The sequence below is a fragment of the Pseudophryne corroboree genome, chromosome 12, assembly GCF_028390025.1.
Source record: "Pseudophryne corroboree isolate aPseCor3 chromosome 12, aPseCor3.hap2, whole genome shotgun sequence".
Taxonomy (NCBI): domain Eukaryota; kingdom Metazoa; phylum Chordata; class Amphibia; order Anura; family Myobatrachidae; genus Pseudophryne; species Pseudophryne corroboree.
Window position 1 is genome coordinate 141,718,662 of NC_086455.1, and position 18,885 is coordinate 141,737,546.

Below are 18,885 nucleotides of genomic sequence, written 5' to 3' on the forward strand. Positions count from 1 at the left end.
GTCCCGTCTGAACAAAAAACGGGACAGGTATTGCGCCAGGTCAAGAGACCCTCAGGCAATAGCTGTGGACGTTCTGGTAACACCGTGGGTGTACCAGTCGGTGTATGTGTTCCCTCCTCTGCTTCTCATACCTAAGGTACTGAGAATTATAAGACGTAGAGGAGTAAGAACTATACTCATGGCTCCGGATTGGCCAAGAAGGACTTGGTACCCGGAACTTCAAGAGATGCTCACAGAGGACTTATGGCCTCTGCCGCTAAGAAGGGACTTGCTTCAGCAAGTACCATGTCTGTTCCAAGACTTACCGCAGCTGCGTTTGACGGCATGGCGGTGGAACGCCGGATCCTAAGGGAAAAAGGCATTCCGGAAGAGGTCATTCCTACCCTGGTCAAAGCCAGGAAGGAGGTGACCGCACAACATTATCACCACATGTGGCGAAAATATGTTGCGTGGTGTGAGGCCAGGAAGGCCCCACGAAGAAATTTCAACTCGGTCGATTCCTGCATTTCCTGCAAACAGGAGTGTCTATGGGCCTCAAATTGGGGCCCATTAAGGTTCAAATTTCGGCCCTGTCGATTTTCTTCCAGAAAGAATTGGCTTCAGTTCCTGAAGTCCAGAAGTTTGTCAAGGGAGTATTGCATATACAACCCCCTTTTGTGCCTCCAGTGGCACTGTGGGATCTCAACGTAGTTCTGGGATTCCTCAAATCACATTGGTTTAAAACCAGTCAAATCTGTGGATTTGAAGCATCTCACATGAAAAGTGACCATGCTCTTGGCCCTGGCCTGGGCCAGGCGAGTGTCAAATTGGTGGGTTTTTTCTCAAAAAAGCCCATATCTGTTTGTCCATTCGGACAGGGCAGAGCTGCGGACTCGTCCCCAGTTCTCTCCCTAAGGTGGTGTCAGTGTTTCACCTGAACCAGCTTATTGTGGTGCCTTGCGCCTACTAGGGACTTGGAGGACTCCAAGTTGCTGGATGTTGTCAGGGCCCTGAAAGTATAGGTTCCAGGACGGCTGGAGTCAGGAAAACTGACTTGCTGTTATCCTGTATGCACCCAACAAACTGGGTGCTCTTGCTTCTAAGCAGACTATTGCTAGTTGGATGTGTAATACAATTCAGCTTGCACATTCTGTGGCAGGCCTGCCACAGCCAAAATATGTAAATGCCCATTCCACAAGGAAGGTGGGCTCATCTTGGGCGGCTGCCCGAGGGGTCTCGGCTTTACAACTTTGCCGAGCGGCTATTTAGTCAGGGGCAAACACGTTTGTAAAATCCTACAAATTTGATACCCTGGCTAAGGAGGACCTGGAGTTCTCTCATTCGGTGCTGCAGAGTCATCCGCACTCTCCCGCCCGTTTGGGAGCTTTGGTATAATCCCCATGGTCCTTTCAGGAACCCCAGCATCCACTAGGACGATAGAGAAAATAAGAATTTACTTACCGATAATTCTATTTCTCGGAGTCCGTAGTGGATGCTGGGCGCCCATCCCAAGTGCGGATTATCTGCATTACTTGTACATAGTTACAAAAATCGGGTTATTATTGTTGTGAGCCATCTTTTCAGAGGCTCCGCTGTTATCATACTGTTAACTGGGTTCAGATCACAGGTTGTACAGTGTGATTGGTGTGGCTGGTATGAGTCTTACCCGGGATTCAAAATCCTTCCTTATTGTGTACGCTCGTCCGGGCACAGTATCCTAACTGAGGCTTGGAGGAGGGTCATAGGGGGAGGAGCCAGTGCACACCACCTGATCCTAAAGCTTTACTTTTTGTGCCCTGTCTCCTGCGGAGCCGCTATTCCCCATGGTCCTTTCAGGAACCCCAGCATCCACTACGGACTCCGAGAAATAGAATTATCGGTAAGTAAATTCTTATTTTCAGTGGGATCTGCTGGACAAATGGTCCGGATAGCATCTTCAGATGCATCAGCGGATAACCCTATCTCCAAGGACAAGGGTATCTCTCCTGTGGTGGTTACAGAAGGCTCATCTTCTAGAGGGCCGCAGATTCGGCATTCAGGATTGGATGCTGGTAACCACGGATGCCAGCCTGAGAGGCTGGGGAGCAGTCACACAGGGAAGAAATTTCCAGGGCTTGTGGTCAAGCATGGAAACGTCTCTTCACATAAATATCCTAGAGCTAAGGGCCATTTACAATGCCCTAAGTCAAGCAAGGCCTCTGCTTCAGGGTCAACCGGTATTGATCCAGTCGGACAACATCACGGCTGTCGCCCACGTAAACAGACAGGGCGGCACAAGAAGCAGGAGGGCAATGGCAGAAGCTGCAAGGCTTCTCCGCTGGGCGGAAAATCATGTGATAGCACTGTCAGCAGTGTTCATTCCGGGAGTGGACAACTGGGAAGCAGACTTCCTCAGCAGACACGACCTCCACCCGGGGGAGTGGGGACTTCATCCAGAAGTCTTCCAAGTGATTGTAAACCGTTGGGAAAAACCAAAGGTGGACATGATGGCGTCCCGTCTCAACAAGAAACTGGACAGATATTGCGCCAGGTCAAGGGACCCTCAGGCAATAGCGGTGGACGCTCTGGTAACTCCGTGGGTGTTCCAGTCGGTATATGTGTTCCCTCCTCTTCCTCTCATACCAAAAGTACTGAGAATCATAAGAAGGAGAGGAGTAAGAACGATACTCGTGGCTCCGGATTGGCCAAGAAGAACTTGGTACCCGGAGCTGCAAGAGATGCTCACGGAGGACCCGTGGCCTCTACCTCTAAGGAAGGACCTGCTCCAGCAGGGACCTTGTCTGTTCCAAGACTTACCGCGGCTGCGTTTGACGGCATGGCGGTTGAACGCCGGATTCTGAAGCAAAAGGCATTCCAGATGAAGTCATCCCTACCCTGATCAAGGCCAGGAAGGATGTAACTGCAAAACATTATCATCGCATTTGGCGAAAATATGTTGCGTGGTGTGAGGCCAAGAAGGCCCCTACGGAGGAATTTCAACTGGGTCGTTTCCTACATTTCCTGCAAGCAGGATTGTCTATGGGCCTAAAATTAGGATCCATTAAGGTTCAAATTTCGGCCCTGTCGATCTTCTTCCAGAAAGAACTGGCTTCAGTGCCTGAAGTTCAGACGTTTGTCAAAGGGGTACTGCATATACAGCCTCCTTTTGTGCCTCCAGTGGCACCTTGGGATCTCAATGTAGTTTTAGGGTTCCTAAAATCACATTGGTTTGAACCACTTGCCACAGTGGATTTGAAATATCTCACATGGAAAGTGGTAATGCTGTTGGCCCTGGCTTCAGCCAGGCGCGTATCAGAATTGGCGGCTTTATTCCATAAAAGCCCTTACCTGATATTTCATTCGGATAGGGCGGAATTGAGGACTCGTCCTCAATTTCTCCCTAAGGTGGTTTCAGCGTTTCACATGAATCAACCTATTGTGGTACCTGTGGCTACTAGGGACTTGGAGGACTCCAAGTTGCTGGACGTAGTCAGGGCCCTGAAAATATATGTTTCCAGGACGGCTGGAGTCAGAAAATCTGACTCGCTGTTTATACTGTATGCACCCAACAAGCTGGGTGCTCCTGCTTCTAAGCAGACGATTGCTCGTTGGATTTGTAGTACAATTCAACTTGCACATTCTGTGGCAGGCCTGCCACAGCCAAAATCTGTAAAAGCCCATTCCACAAGGAAGGTGGGCTCATCTTGGGCGGCTGCCCGAGGGGTCTCGGCTTTACAACTTTGCCGAGCAGCTACTTGGTCAGGGGCAAACACGTTTGCTAAATTCTACGAATTTGATACCCTGGCTGAGGAGGACCTGGAGTTCTCTCATTCGGTGCTGCAGAGTCATCCGCACTCTCCCGCCCGTTTGGGAGCTTTGGTATAATCCCCATGGTCCTTACGGAGTTCCCAGCATCCACTAGGACGTCAGAGAAAATAAGAATTTACTTACCGATAATTCTATTTCTCATAGTCCGTAGTGGATGCTGGGCGCCCATCCCAAGTGCGGATTGTCTGTAATACTTGTATATAGTTACAAACAAATCGGGTTGTTTATTGTTGGAAGCCATCTTTTCAGAGGCTCCTACGGTTATCATACTGTTAACTGGGTTCAGATCACAAGTTGTACGGTGTGATTGGTGTGGCTGGTATGAGTCTTACCCGGGATTCAAGATCCTTCCTTATTATGTACGCTCGTCCGGGCACAGAATCTTAACTGAGGCTTGGAGGAGGGTCATAGGGGGAGGAGCCAGTGCACACCAGCTAGTCTAAAGCTTTTACTTTTTGTGCCCAGTCTCCTGCGGAGCCGCTATTCCCCATGGTCCTTACGGAGTTCCCAGCATCCACTACGGACTATGAGAAATAGAATTATCGGTAAGTAAATTCTTATTATAACTCTCTCTGCACATGCTACATCTGCCCCACCTGCAGTGCACATAGGGGGTAATTCAGACCTGATCGCTAGGCTGCGTTTTCGCACAGCGGGCGATCATATCTAAACTGCACATGCGTATGCACTGCAATGCGCAGGCGCATCGCACGGGTTTAAAGCGGATCGCCGCTCAGCGATGGGTTTTTGCGAAGAATCCATTCGCACGGGCGAACGCAAGGAGATTGACAATTATATGATGTTTGTGAGTGTCAACTGACCGTTTTCAGGGGGTGTAGTATGGTAAGCCGGCGCTCGGGCTTCCGGCGACCAGCATTCCGGCGCCGGGAGCCCGACCGCCAGCATACCAACAGAGGGGCGAGCGCAAAGGAGCCCCTTGTGGGCTCACTGCGCTCGCCACGCTGCGGGCACGGTGGCGTGCTACACTATTTTGTTCTTCCTCCAGGGGGGTCGTGGACCCCCACGAGGGAGAATAGCTGTCGGTATGCCGGGTGTCGGGATTCCGGCGCCGGTATACTGTGCGCCGGGATCCCGTCATTCGGCATACTGAATATCACCCTTTTCAGGGAGTGGTTGGACGTCAATTCCGGTACCGGACATGCTGACGTTATCGCAGCGGCTGAGTAAGTCCTGGGCTGCGCAGAGACTGCACAACATCTGTATGTACAGCTCTGCTACACATGCGTTCGCACACTTGCACAGCTAAAATACACTCCCCTGTAGGCGGCAACTATCTGATCGCAGCGCTGCAAAAATCGCTTGCTAACGATCAGGTCTGAATTAACCCCTAAGTTTTGTCCATTAGCTAACAAATTTGCTGCTGTGATCAGATCTGAATTAGGCCCTATGTATTAAAGCTTGGAGATAGATAAACTGGACTAAGATAACCTTTCTTTACCACCATGCTTGCATATAATTAATAAATAAAAAATACTTAAGTTACATGATAAGCGAATTATGAAATCTTAGACAAAAAATGAAGAAATATGAAGTACCAAATGTAAAATGACAAGAGGTTATTGGTTAGTACTTCATATCTCTCCACATTTTCTCTATCGTCCTAGTGGATGCTGGGGTTCCTGAAAGGACCATGGGGAATAGCGGCTCCGCAGGAGACAGGGCACAAAAAGTAAAGCTTTTCCAGATCAGGTGGTGTGCACTGGCTCCTCCCCCTATGACCCTCCTCCAGACTCCAGTTAGGTTTTTGTGCCCGGCCGAGAAGGGTGCAATCTAGGTGGCTCTCCTAAAGAGCTGCTTAGAAAAAGTTTAGCTAGGTTTTTTATTTTACAGTGATTCCTGCTGGCAACAGGATCACTGCAGCGAGGGACTGAGGGGAGAAGGAGTCAACTCACCTGCGTGCAGGATGGATTGGCTTCTTGGCTACTGGACATCAAGCTCCAGAGGGACGATCACAGGTACAGCCTGGATGGTCACCGGAGCCGCGCCGCCGGCCCCCTTGCAGATGCTGAAGTCAGAAGGTCCAGAATCGGCGGCTGAAGACTCCTGCAGTCTTCTAAAGGTAGCGCACAGCACTGCAGCTGTGCGCCATTTTCCTCTCAGCACACTTCACACGCGGTCACTGAGGGTGCAGGGCGCTGGGGGGGGGCGCCCTGGGAGGCAAATGTAACCTATATAAAGGCTAAAAATACCTCACATATAGCCCCCAGAGGCTATATGGAGATATTTAACCCCTGCCTGATTTCTCTAAATAGCGGGAGACGAGCCCGCCAGAAAAGGGGCGGGGCCTATCTCCTCAGCACACGGCGCCATTTCCTCTCACAGCTCCGCTGGTCAGGACGGCTCCCAAGTCTCTCCCCTGCACTGCACTACAGAAACAGGGTAAAACAGAGAGGGGGGGGCAAATTTATGGCGATATTTTGATATAACAAAGCAGCTATAAGGGAGCACTTATTATAAGGCTATCCCTGATATATATATAGCGCTTTTGGTGTGTGCTGGCAAACTCTCCCTCTGTCTCCCCAAAGGGCTAGTGGGTCCTGTCTTCGTTAGGAGCATTCCCTGTGTGTCTGCTGTGTGTCGGTACGTGTGTGTCGACATGTATGAGGACGATATTGGTGTGGAGGCGGAGCAATTGCCAAATATGAGGATGTCACCCCCTAGGGAGTCGACACCAGAATGGATGCCTTTATTTATGGAACTACGGGATAGTGTCAACACGCTAAAGCAGTCGTTTGACGACATGAGGCGGCCGGACAATCAATTAGTGCCTGTCCAGGCGACTCAAACACCGTCAGGGGCTGTGAAACGCCCTTTGCCTCAGTCGGTCGACACAGACCCAGACGCAGGCACTGACTCCAGTGGTGACGGTGACGAATCAACCGTATTTTCCAGTAGGGCCACACGTTATATGATTTTGGCAATGAAGGAGGCGTTACATTTAGCTGATACTACAGGTACCACTAAACAGGGTATTATGTGGGGTGTGAAAAAACTACCTATAGTTTTTCCTGAATCAGAAGAATTAAATGACGTGTGTAATGAAGCGTGGGTTGCCCCTGATAAAAAGCTGATAATTTCAAAGAAATTATTGGCATTATACCCTTTCCCGCCAGAGGTTAGGGAGCGCTGGGAAACACCTCCTAGGGTGGACAAGGCGCTAACACGCTTATCTAAACAAGTGGCGTTACCCTCTCCTGAGACGGCCGCACTTAAAGATCCATCAGATAGGAGGATGGAAAATATCCAAAAAAGTATATACACACATGCAGGTGTTATACTACGACCAGCTGTAGCGACTGCCTGGATGTGCAGTGCTGGGGTAGTTTGGTCAGAGTCCCTGATTGAAAATATTGATACCCTGGACAGGGACAATATTTTACTGTCGTTAGAACAAATAAAGGATGCATTTCTTTATATGCGTGATGCACAGAGGGATATCTGCACACTGGCATCACGGGTAAGTGCTATGTCCATTTCGGCCAGAAGAGCTTTATGGACGCGACAGTGGACAGGCGATGCGGATTCAAAACGGCATATGGAAGTTTTGCCGTATAAAGGGGAGGAGTTATTTGGAGTCGGTCTATCAGATTTGGTGGCCACGGCTACAGCCGGGAAATCCACCTTTCTACCTCAAGTCACTCCCCAACAGAAAAAGGCACCGACTTTTCAACCGCAGCCCTTTCGTTCCTTTAAAAATAAGAGAGCAAAGGGCTATTCATATCTGCCACGAGGCAGAGGTCGAGGGAAGAGACAGCAACAGGCAGCTCCTTCCCAGGAACAGAAGCCCTCCCCGGCTTCTACAAAAGCCTCAGCATGACGCTGGGGCTTCTCAAGCGGACTCGGGGACGGTGGGCGGTCGTCTCAAAAATTACAGCGCGCAGTGGGCTCACTCGCAGGTAGATCCCTGGATCCTGCAGATAATATCTCAAGGGTACAGGTTGGAATTAGAGACAGATCCACCTCGCCGTTTCCTGAAGTCTGCTTTACCAACGTCCCCCTCCGAAAGGGAGACGGTTTTGGAAGCCATTCACAAGCTGTACTCTCAGCAGGTGATAGTCAAGGTACCTCTTCTACAACAAGGGAAGGGGTATTATTCCACTCTTTTTGTGGTACCGAAGCCGGATGGCTCGGTAAGGCCTATTCTAAATCTGAAGTCCTTGAACCTGTACATAAAGAAGTTCAAGTTCAAGATGGAGTCACTCAGAGCAGTGATAGCGAACCTGGAAGAGGGGGACTTTATGGTATCCTTGGACATCAAGGATGCGTATCTCCACGTTCCAATTTACCCCTCACACCAGGGGTACCTCAGGTTCGTTGTACAAAACTGTCACTATCAGTTTCAGACGCTGCCGTTCGGATTGTCCACGGCACCTCGGGTCTTTACAAAGGTAATGGCCGAGATGATGATTCTTCTTCGAAGAAAAGGCATATTAATTATCCCATACTTGGACGATCTCCTAATAAGGGCAAGGTCCAGAGAACAGCTAGAGATGGGATTAGCACTGTCTCAAGAAGTGCTAAAACGGCACGGGTGGATTCTGAATATTCCAAAATCCCAGTTAATGCCGACAACTCGTCTGCTGTTCCTAGGGATGATTCTGGACACGGTTCAGAAAAAGGTTTTTCTCCCGGAGGAAAAAGCCAAGGAGTTATCCGAGCTTGTCAGGAACCTCCTAAAACCAGGAAAGGTGTCTGTACATCAATGCACAAGAGTCCTGGGAAAAATGGTGGCTTCTTACGAAGCAATTCCATTCGGCAGATTCCACGCAAGAATTTTCCAAAGGGATCTGTTGGACAACTGGTCAGGGTCGCATCTTCAGATGCACCTACGGATAACCCTGTCTCCAAGGACAAGGGTGTCTCTTCTGTGGTGGTTGCAGAGTCCTCATCTATTGGAGGGCCGCAGATTCGGCATACAGGATTGGATCCTGGTGACCACGGACGCCAGCCTGAGAGGCTGGGGAGCAGTCACACAAGGAAGAAACTTCCAGGGAGTATGGACGAGCCTGGAAACGTCTCTTCACATAAACATTCTGGAACTAAGAGCAATATCCAATGCTCTAAGCCAGGCAGAACCTCTGCTTCAGGGAAAACCGGTGTTGATCCAGTCGGACAACATCACGGCAGTCGCCCATGTGAACAGACAGGGCGGCACAAGAAGCAGGAGTGCAATGGCAGAAGCTGCAAGGATTCTTCGCTGGGCAGAGAATCATGTGATAGCACTGTCAGCAGTGTTCATCCCGGGAGTGGACAACTGGGAAGCAGACTTCCTCAGCAGACACGATCTTCACCCGGGAGAGTGGGGACTTCATCCAGAAGTCTTCCACATGCTGGTAACCCGTTGGGAAAGACCAATGGTGGACATGATGGCGTCTCGCCTCAACAAAAAACTGGACAGGTATTGCGCCAGGTCAAGAGATCCGCAGGCAATAGCTGTGGACGCGCTGGTAACGCCTTGGGTGTACCAGTCGGTGTATGTGTTTCCTCCTCTGCCTCTCATACCAAAAGTATTGAGAATTATACGGCAAAGAGGCGTAAGAACGATACTAGTGGTTCCGGATTGGCCAAGAAGGACTTGGTACCCGGAACTTCAAGAGAGGATCACGGAAGATCCGTGGCCTCTACCTCTAAGGAGGGACTTGCTTCAGCAGGGTCCCTGTCTGTTTCAAGACTTACCGCGGCTGCGTTTGACGGCATGGCGGTTGAACGCCGGATCCTAAAGGAAAAAGGCATGCCGGAAGAAGTCATTCCTACTTTGATTAAAGCAAGGAAGGAAGTAACCGTGCAACATTATCACCGAATTTGGCGAAAATATGTTGCGTGGTGCGAAGATCGGAGTGCTCCGACGGAGGAATTTCAACTGGGTCGATTCCTACATTTCCTGCAATCAGGATTGTCTATGGGTCTCAAATTGGGATCTATTAAGGTTCAAATTTCGGCCCTGTCGATTTTCTTTCAAAAAGAATTGGCTTCAGTCCCTGAAGTCCAGACCTTTGTTAAGGGAGTGCTGCATATACAGCCTCCTGTGGTGCCTCCAGTGGCACCGTGGGATCTCAATGTGGTTTTGGACTTTCTAAAATCTCATTGGTTTGAACCACTAAAAAAGGTGGATTTGAAATATCTCACTTGGAAAGTGACCATGCTTCTAGCCCTGGCTTCTGCCAGGAGAGTATCAGAATTGGCAGCTTTATCTTACAAAAGCCCATATCTGATTTTCCATTCGGACAGGGCAGAACTGCGGACTCGTCCGCATTTTCTCCCTAAGGTGGTGTCAGCATTTCATCTGAACCAGCCTATTGTAGTGCCTGCGGCTACAAGTGACTTGGAGGACTCCAAGTTACTGGACGTTGTCAGAGCATTAAAAATTATATATTGCAAGGACAGCTGGAGTCAGAAAATCTGACTCGTTGTTTATATTGTATGCACCCAACAAGATGGGTGCTCCTGCGTCTAAGCAGACGATTGCTCGTTGGATCTGTAGCACAATCCAACTTGCACATTCTGTGGCAGGCCTGCCACAGCCTAAATCTGTAAAGGCCCACTCCACAAGGAAGGTGGGCTCATCTTGGGCGGCTGCCCGAGGGGTCTCGGCATTACAACTTTGCCGAGCAGCTACGTGGTCAGGGGAGAACACGTTTGTAAAATTTTACAAATTTGATACTCTGGCTAAGGAGGACCTGGAGTTCTCTCATTCGGTGCTGCAGAGTCATCCGCACTCTCCCGCCCGTTTGGGAGCTTTGGTATAATCCCCATGGTCCTTTCAGGAACCCCAGCATCCACTAGGACGATAGAGAAAATAAGATTTTACTTACCGATAAATCTATTTCTCGGAGTCCGTAGTGGATGCTGGGCGCCCATCCCAAGTGCGGATTATCTGCATAAATTGTACATAGTTATTGTTAACTAATTCGGGTTATTGTTGAAGGAAGCCATCTTTCAGAGGCTCCGCTGTTATCATACTGTTAACTGGGTTTAGATCACAGGTTGTACGGTGTGATTGGTGTGGCTGGTATGAGTCTTACCCGGGATTCAAAATCCTCCCTTATTGTGTACGCTCGTCCGGGCACAGTACCTAACTGGAGTCTGGAGGAGGGTCATAGGGGGAGGAGCCAGTGCACACCACCTGATCTGGAAAAGCTTTACTTTTTGTGCCCTGTCTCCTGCGGAGCCGCTATTCCCCATGGTCCTTTCAGGAACCCCAGCATCCACTACGGACTCCGAGAAATAGATTTATCGGTAAGTAAAATCTTATTATCTCCTTCCAAGTTATAGTACATCTCTGTCTAGATAAAGTACTTTAAATCCTTATGCTGGGTACACACCAGATAATGGGGGTACTTCAGAGTTGATCGTAGCAGCAAATTTGATAGCAGATCGTAGATGTGCTAAATTTAGCCCTGACATGCGGGGGGACGCCCAGCACAGGGCTAGTCTGCCCCGCATGTCAGGCCCTACCCCGCCCCACAAGAGTAGCTCCTTACCAGCGCAGCTCCTGCTCGCTGTCCGGGAGCTACTCGTCACTGAACTCTGAGAGGAGCACATCTTCCTTGTTATGATGTCCCTCCGTACTTCAAGACTGAACCGGTACGGAGGCAAGTCCATTAGGAAGGGAATCGGCTGGTCCTTACTTGCATGGCAGAGGGGAGCTGGCCTCTTGAGTTTAAATGGCTGCACGACCATAAAGTGTAATGGTTGGTTTAATGATTAGCTTTTCACAGCACTGAGGTCTTTGGTTTGATTCTCATCCTGGTACTATCAGTGTTTGGATGGCGTTTTTTGTGACCGATAGCTACCCAGATTTAGAAAGTGTGCCGCTAACTTGAGGATAAAGCCCTTGTGTGGCTACGTGGCACCCCAGTGATGTGACCCATGGTTGATTTGTTGGCAGAGTGTTGCGGTGTCGGATTGGTATGTTAGTCCACACAACGGCACTTAACCAGGATGATTGGTTTATTCAGATAACAGAGATAACAGCTTGTAGTATACAGAAGATGTTCTGCAGCAGGAGGAACTCACAGTATACATGTGAAGCAGTACAGCGGTGACACAGCGATTTAGTACACACATGGTGCAGCTGCAGGGTAGACAAGGTCACACACTGAGGAGAGCAGAAGCTGCACGTTAGTGCAGTTGTTTCTCCAAGAAGAACTCTCTCAGACTGTGCACTAAGCACCTCCTCCTGCACTGAGCTGACACTAGGAGGGAAAACACTAGAGCAGGGAATCTGCCTCTAGTGCTGGGAATGGAGGAATTGCGGAAGCAATTACAGTCCCTTTCTCATTTTACACCATACATTTGCCCTTTGCAAACTGTACTCTGTAACCCTTTTTCTCCAAGACGCTTATAGAAATGAGATTGCTTCCCAATTCTAGCACGAACAAGACGTCTTGGATTTCCATAATAACTGTTTCACCTTTTATTCTTAGAGGCACTGTGATTGTCCCAAATTTTTAAGCAGTAAGGACTTTGTCTTCAATCCCTTTTACTGTAATGGGTTCACATGCTGTCAGTGAATTAAACCATTCCTGATTACAACTGAAATGCCTCGTGGCCCCTGAGTCCACGTACCAACAATCCTTCTTGTGACTATCTGCTACATTCAATGCTGACTCATTTGGTTTGTCACGCTTCTTCTGCGTACCACTGCAATTTCTCAGTCTGCAATCTGAAGCCTTGTGCCCCACCTTGTGACATATAAAGCACTTGAACTTGAGCTTTTTGGACTTAATACCTTTGGTGTATAAGGCAGAACCCTCAGCATGTGTCTCGATAGGAATACGTTCCTGAAACTGCAGCAGCTTGGCTCTTACAATTTCTGTTGTCAGCTTGGTATCGTTAGACTCCAAAGCTACTACCAGGAAATCGAATTCTGGTGTCAAATTTTGTAACATCGCCACCACCACTTCCTCGTCCTTCCACCTGTGCCCCCAGAGATGCCAACTGCTGAGCTATTGACAGTATTTTATCAATATAAGCGTAAATGTCTTTACAGGCACTTAACTTTGTCCAGTAAAGCATATGCCTCATGTTTATTCTTCCCATCAGACCTTTGTCCTCATACGCCATTTGCAGAGCTGCCCACATGTCTTTTGCTGACACTTTCCCACTGATAATGGAGTAGACGTGCTTTTCCTCGGCCAAGCCTATCGTCCTGATGGCTGTATCCTCTTCAACTGGGTTTGGGTTTGCTCCTGGCTCAATTGTGACTTTCCACAACTTTTCCCGCTTAAGCTGTATCTCCATGGCGAATTTCCACGTTGTGTAATTCTCTGAACCTTTTAGCTTTGTAAAGTTCACGCTGTTCCCTGTACTGTACATTCTTCTCTATATTTAATAAAAGTACTCCTTCTTTAATCAGCTGCATTTTTATTTCTTATGTACCTCTGTTTTAGAATGTCTTTTTGACTTGGGGTCCTGAGCCCCCTTCACCTGTTGGCAGAGTGTTACGGTGTCGGATAGGGATGTTAGTCCACACAATGGCACTTAACCAGGATGATTGGTTTATTCAGATAAAAGAGATAACAGTTTGTAGTAAATAGAAGATGTTCTGCAGCAGCAGGAACTCACAGTATACATGTGAAGCAGTACAGCAGTAACACGGCGTCTCAGTACACACTGGGTGCGGCTGCGGGGTAGACAAGGTCGCACACTCAGGAGAGCAGAAGCTGCATGTCAGGATGAACTCTCTCAGTCTGTGCACCAAGCACCTCCTCCTGCACTGAGCTGACACTAGAAGGGAAAACACTAGAGCAGAGAAGCTGCCTCTAGTGCTGGGAACGGAGACAGACCACAGAGTGATCCACTGTCTAACATGAGTTACATGGAGCCCCACAGCGCTCTGGCCGTGCTTGTTACTACAAGACAGCAATTCAGGGGTTACAGATTCCCCCCAAGTGACGTCATCAGCAGCACTGTAGGATCACACCCTCCTGTTATTACTGCTAGACATTTTAAGATGATCCTTGTTACTTTTATCAGGAAAAGTCTTTTAGTCTGTTCATAGGCCTTTCTCATTTCAGCTGACAGACTTCGGCCTTGCCAAAAATGAAAATTCAGGATCATCAAGTGTATCGTTTGCTGGCACCGTGTCTTACATGCCTCCCGAGGCCCTCCCATCCGACAAATCCGAATACAGCTATAAACCGACAAAAAAGTTTGATGTTTACAGGTGAGGTTTATAGCCAATTCTTATTATGGTGGGGAAAGTTAGGTTAGTTCCAGCTGCAAAGATTATGATTACTCAACTTTAGGGGCAATCGGAAACCTGTTAGAACATATTATTGCAGATGAAATGTAAACCAACCACATCAGTTTTTATAAAGAGTAGCGTATCCATTTACTCCTTTTATAACAGTATTGTGTAGGAGGTGCAACCAAATTAAAGATGTTACTTTTGAGCTGCACTCACTGATATATTGGGCTGGATCTAATGACGCCCGAGTACGGCAGCCATGTGGAACGCGAAGGTTTTTTTAAAGGGGCAATTGCTTACAAGGCAAAACCTTGCCTTGTAAGTGATTGCTCCTTTAAAAGAAAACATCCCAGTTCGGCTGGCATCCCACACGGCCACCGAACTTAGGCGTCATAAGATCCGACCCTTTGTTTTCTAAAAATGGCAAGTTTTTATTGGTCCGCTTTAAAAATGTACAATTACCCTAAAATGGAAATATTTACAAACTTGGGGTATGTAAGAGTAACACACTAGTGTCACGATCCGGGTATCTGGACGCCATTTCTTACCCATCAGATGCCTCCCTAGGCTGGCTCAGCGCTCCAGGACCGGATCCCATCTGTTATCCTGATGTGTACATTCCTGTATCCTCTCCTGTCACTCTGGGACGCTGTCACAGTAAACGCCATATTACACCTGGCATGGCGTCTCCCGCGGCCTCCGCCGCCGTCCCTGCTCTTCTGCATGCAGAGTGTCTGAGTGGCGATTACGTCAGCCGCGGCCTCCGCTGTGTCCGCGTGGTTGGATGTGCATCTGTCAGCCTGGCGCCTCCTGTCTCCGGTGGCCGGCGCCGCCATTACTGTTTTCATTACCACATGGATTACAAACCAAACTTCCCTCCAAGTGTCTGCATGGGCGCAGCCATCTTGGATTCTGTCAGCTGATCATTTCCACCAATCTGTTCTCAGTATTGATAATCTGCATAATTGCCTAGCCAATCCCTTCCTTGCTGCAGGTATAAATACACTGTGCCTGAGCAAGGAAGGCGTCAGTGCTTTGGTTGTCAAACCTAGTTCCTGTTTGTCTCTCTCCTGTGATTGTCTTCCAGGTTCCAGCTCCTGTCTCAAGACTTCCACCATAGAGACCCGCACCAGCATTCCACCTGCGGTGTAGCCTGACTCTCCAATCCATTGTGGATTCATCTGTTTCCAGCTACAACATTACCTGCTTCCAGCTCAGCTTCCAGCAGAGTACAGCTTCTCTTAAAGGGCCGGTGTCCATTCTACACTTTACCACTCTCCACCGGTATTATTATTTCTCCGCTCTCAAGTTCTACATTTCAGTTCATATTTCATCGCTCCCAAGTTCATTTATTATTTAACTGGTTCCAGCCAGTATCCACTCCGTGCTAACAACAGTCTGGTTCCAGCCAGTATCCACAGCAGCCGTTTTATCTTCAGCAACCCAGCTTTTCCTGGAACACCAGCTGGCACAATCCTGGGTTATCTCCATTGCTACAGTCGGGCCTGGTAAGGACTTTCCATCTAGAAGATTATAAGAACTATCTCACACTACCAGTGCCCTGTGGCTCCTGCCATCCTGTAGTACCCAGGAACTGTATTTATTCTTTGCTGACTTTTACGTTTTCTTTTACTGCTGCTGTGTTGCGGAGTTGTCATAATAAACATCATTGACTTTTATCCAAGTTGTCGTGGTCACGCCTTCGGGCAGTTATTATTCATGTTACTTACATGTCCAGGGGTCTGATACAACCTCCCAGGTTCCGGTACATCTCAGCCCCTACAACTGAGGCTGCCTCCCGTCAGCTCAGGCCCTCAGTTGTGACAGTAAGCACTGACCTAATGAATCCAGCCGGAGACCAGGATCAAGCGGCCAGGCCGATGCAAGAACTGGCAGCCCGACTAGAACATCAGGAGGCTGCACAAGGCCACATCATCCGCTGTCTCCAGGATCTCTCTACTCGGCTGGATGGGATTCAGACAACTCTCCGTGGATCAGGCGCGTCTGGTGCGTCAACCACAGTGACTCCAGCTATAACCCCACCTACCTTACCCATTTCTGCTCCACGTCTTCATCTTCCAACGCCAGCAAAATTTGACGGATCTCCAAGATTCTGCAGGGGATTTCTCAACCAGTGTGAGATTCAGTTTGAGCTACAACCTGGCAATTTTCCCAGTGACCGTACAAAAATTGCCTACATTATTTCTCTTCTCAGTGGCTCAGCCCTTGATTGGGCATCACCGTTATGGGAGAGGTCCGACACCCTGCTATCTTCCTACACTGCCTTCGTGTCAACATTCAGGCGCATCTTCGACGAGCCAGGCCGGGTAACCTCAGCTTCATCCGAGATTCTCCGTTTACGCCAGGGGTCACGTACTGTAGGACAATATCTGATACAGTTCCAGATCCTGGCATCCGAACTGGCATGGAACGACGAGGCCCTGTATGCTGCATTCTGGCATGGCTTATCTGAGCGTATTAAAGATGAGTTAGCTACCAGAGACTTACCTTCTAAGTTAGATGAGCTAATCTCACTCTGCACGAAAGTTGATTTACGTTTCAGAGAGAGAGCAACTGAGCGTGGAAGATCATCTGCTCCAAAATCTTCTGCTCCTCCTCCTCGTCAACTGTCACCATCTAAAGATGAGCCCATGCAACTTGGCCGTTCCCGTTTAACTCCTGCTGAGCGCCGAAGACGTCTCTCCGAGTCTCTCTGTCTCTATTGTGCAGCTCCGTCTCACACCATTAATGCCTGTCCCAAACGTCCGGGAAACTCCAAATCCTAGCTCGCCAAGGAGAGGGCCGGCTAGGAGTAATGATCTCCTCTCCATCTCCTCAAGATTGTAATCTCCCAGTCTCGCTTCAAGTTGCTCAACGTTATCGGAACGTCATTGCCCTCCTTGATTCCGGAGCAGCTGGGAACTTTATTACCGAAGCCTATGTTAAACGGTGGTCCCTACCCACCGAGAGACTTCCTTCGTCCATTTCTTTAACTGCCGTGGATGGCAGCAAAATTTTTGATGCAGTTATTTCTTTAAGGACTCTACCAGTTCGTCTGAGAGTGGGAGTTCTTCATTCCGAACTTATTTCTTTTTTAGTGATTCCAAGAGCCACACATCCTGTGGTCCTGGGCCTTCCATGGCTCCGTCTTCACAATCCTACAATTGATTGGACGACTACGCAAATCCTGGCATGGGGTTCCTCCTGTGCTGAGACATGTTTGTTTAAAGTATTGCCTGTCTGTTCTTCCTCCCCCAGGTCGTCTGATGTTCCACCTCCTCCATATCAAGATTTCACGGATGTGTTCAGTAAAGCTTCTGCTGATATCCTTCCTCCTCATAGAGAATGGGACTGCCCGATTGATCTCGTTCCAGGGAAGGTTCCACCTCGAGGCCGAACTTATCCGTTGTCTCTGCCTGAGACGCATTCTATGGAGGAATATATTAAAGAGAACCTAGCAAAGGGGTTCATTCGACCTTCTTCTTCTCCAGCCGGCGCAGGCTTCTTTTTTGTAAAAAAGAAAGATGGTGGTCTGCGGCCGTGCATCGACTACAGAGGTTTGAACGACATTACCATCAAGAACCGTTATCCTTTACCCCTGATTACTGAGCTCTTTGACAGAGTTAGCGGAGCTACCATCTTTACAAAGCTGGACTTGAGAGGTGCATACAATCTCATCCGGATCCGTGAGGGTGACGAGTGGAAGACCGCCTTTAACACCCGTGACGGACATTATGAGTACCTCGTCATGCCCTTCGGATTGAGCAATGCTCCAGCTGTCTTCCAGCATTTTGTCAATGAGATCTTCAGAGACATTCTATACCGTCATGTCGTGGTCTATCTAGACGATATCCTCATTTTTGCCAACGATTTAGAGGAACATCGTTTTTGGGTTAAAGAGGTTCTGTCCCGTCTCCGTGTCAATCATCTCTATTGCAAATTAGAAAAATGCGTCTTTGAAGTCAAGTCCATTCCGTTTCTAGGGTACATTGTGTCCGGTTCCGGACTAGAGATGGATCCTGAGAAACTACAAGCAATCCAAAATTGGCCGGTACCCTTAACCCTCAAAGGGGTCCAGAGGTTCTTAGGGTTCGCCAACTATTACCGAAAGTTTATACGAGACTTTTCCACCATTGTGGCGCCTATTACTGCTTTCACTAAGAAGGGTGCTAACCCGTCCAAGTGGTCTGAAGAAGCCATGCAAGCATTTCATCTTTTAAAACAAAGGTTCATCTCTGCGCCTGTTCTGAAACAGCCTGACATCGACTCTCCTTTCATCTTAGAGGTGGATGCCTCCTCCGTTGGAGTAGGAGCGGTGTTATCTCAGAGGGCTAAAGATGGCCATTTACACCCTTGCAGTTTCTTCTCCCGGAAGTTCTCCCCAGCTGAGCGCAACTATGCCATTGGCGACCAGGAGTTGCTAGCCATCAAGCTCGCTCTAGAAGAGTGGAGGTATCTGTTGGAGGGAGCTTCTCATTCAATCACCATACTTACAGACCACAAGAACCTTTAATATCTGAAAGGCGCACAATGTCTCAACCCTCGTCAGGCCAGATGGGCACTTTTCTTTTCCAGGTTCGACTTTAAACTCCAGTTCTGTCCGGGCTCTCAGAATCGCAAGGCCGATGCCCTTTCCCGCTCATGGGAGCAAGAAAATGAGTCAGAGTCTTCAGACAAGCATCCTATTATAAATCCGTTGGCATTCTCCACGGTAGGGATGGACTCTACGCCCCCATCAGGGAAAAGTTTTGTGAAACCGATGCTAAGGAAGAAGCTCATGCATTGGGCCCATGCTTCCCGTTTTGCCGGACATACAGGTATCCAAAAAACCCTGGAGTTTATCTCTAGGTCCTATTGGTGGCCAACTCTGAAAAAGGACGTCTTGG

General features: G+C 48.7%; 1 protein-coding gene across 4 annotated transcripts in view; it reads left to right on the forward strand.

Annotated features, from left to right (window-relative positions):
- The window catches only part of LOC134981013 (receptor-interacting serine/threonine-protein kinase 2-like), an 86,089-nt gene that overhangs the window by 17,363 nt on the left and 49,841 nt on the right, over positions 1-18,885 (forward strand). For all 4 annotated transcript variants that reach the window (XM_063948112.1, XM_063948110.1, XM_063948111.1 and 1 more), the window contains exon 3: positions 13,827-13,975. In XM_063948112.1, coding sequence (XP_063804182.1) covers positions 13,827-13,975 — 149 coding nt within the window. The remainder of the gene's footprint in view (positions 1-13,826; positions 13,976-18,885) is intronic.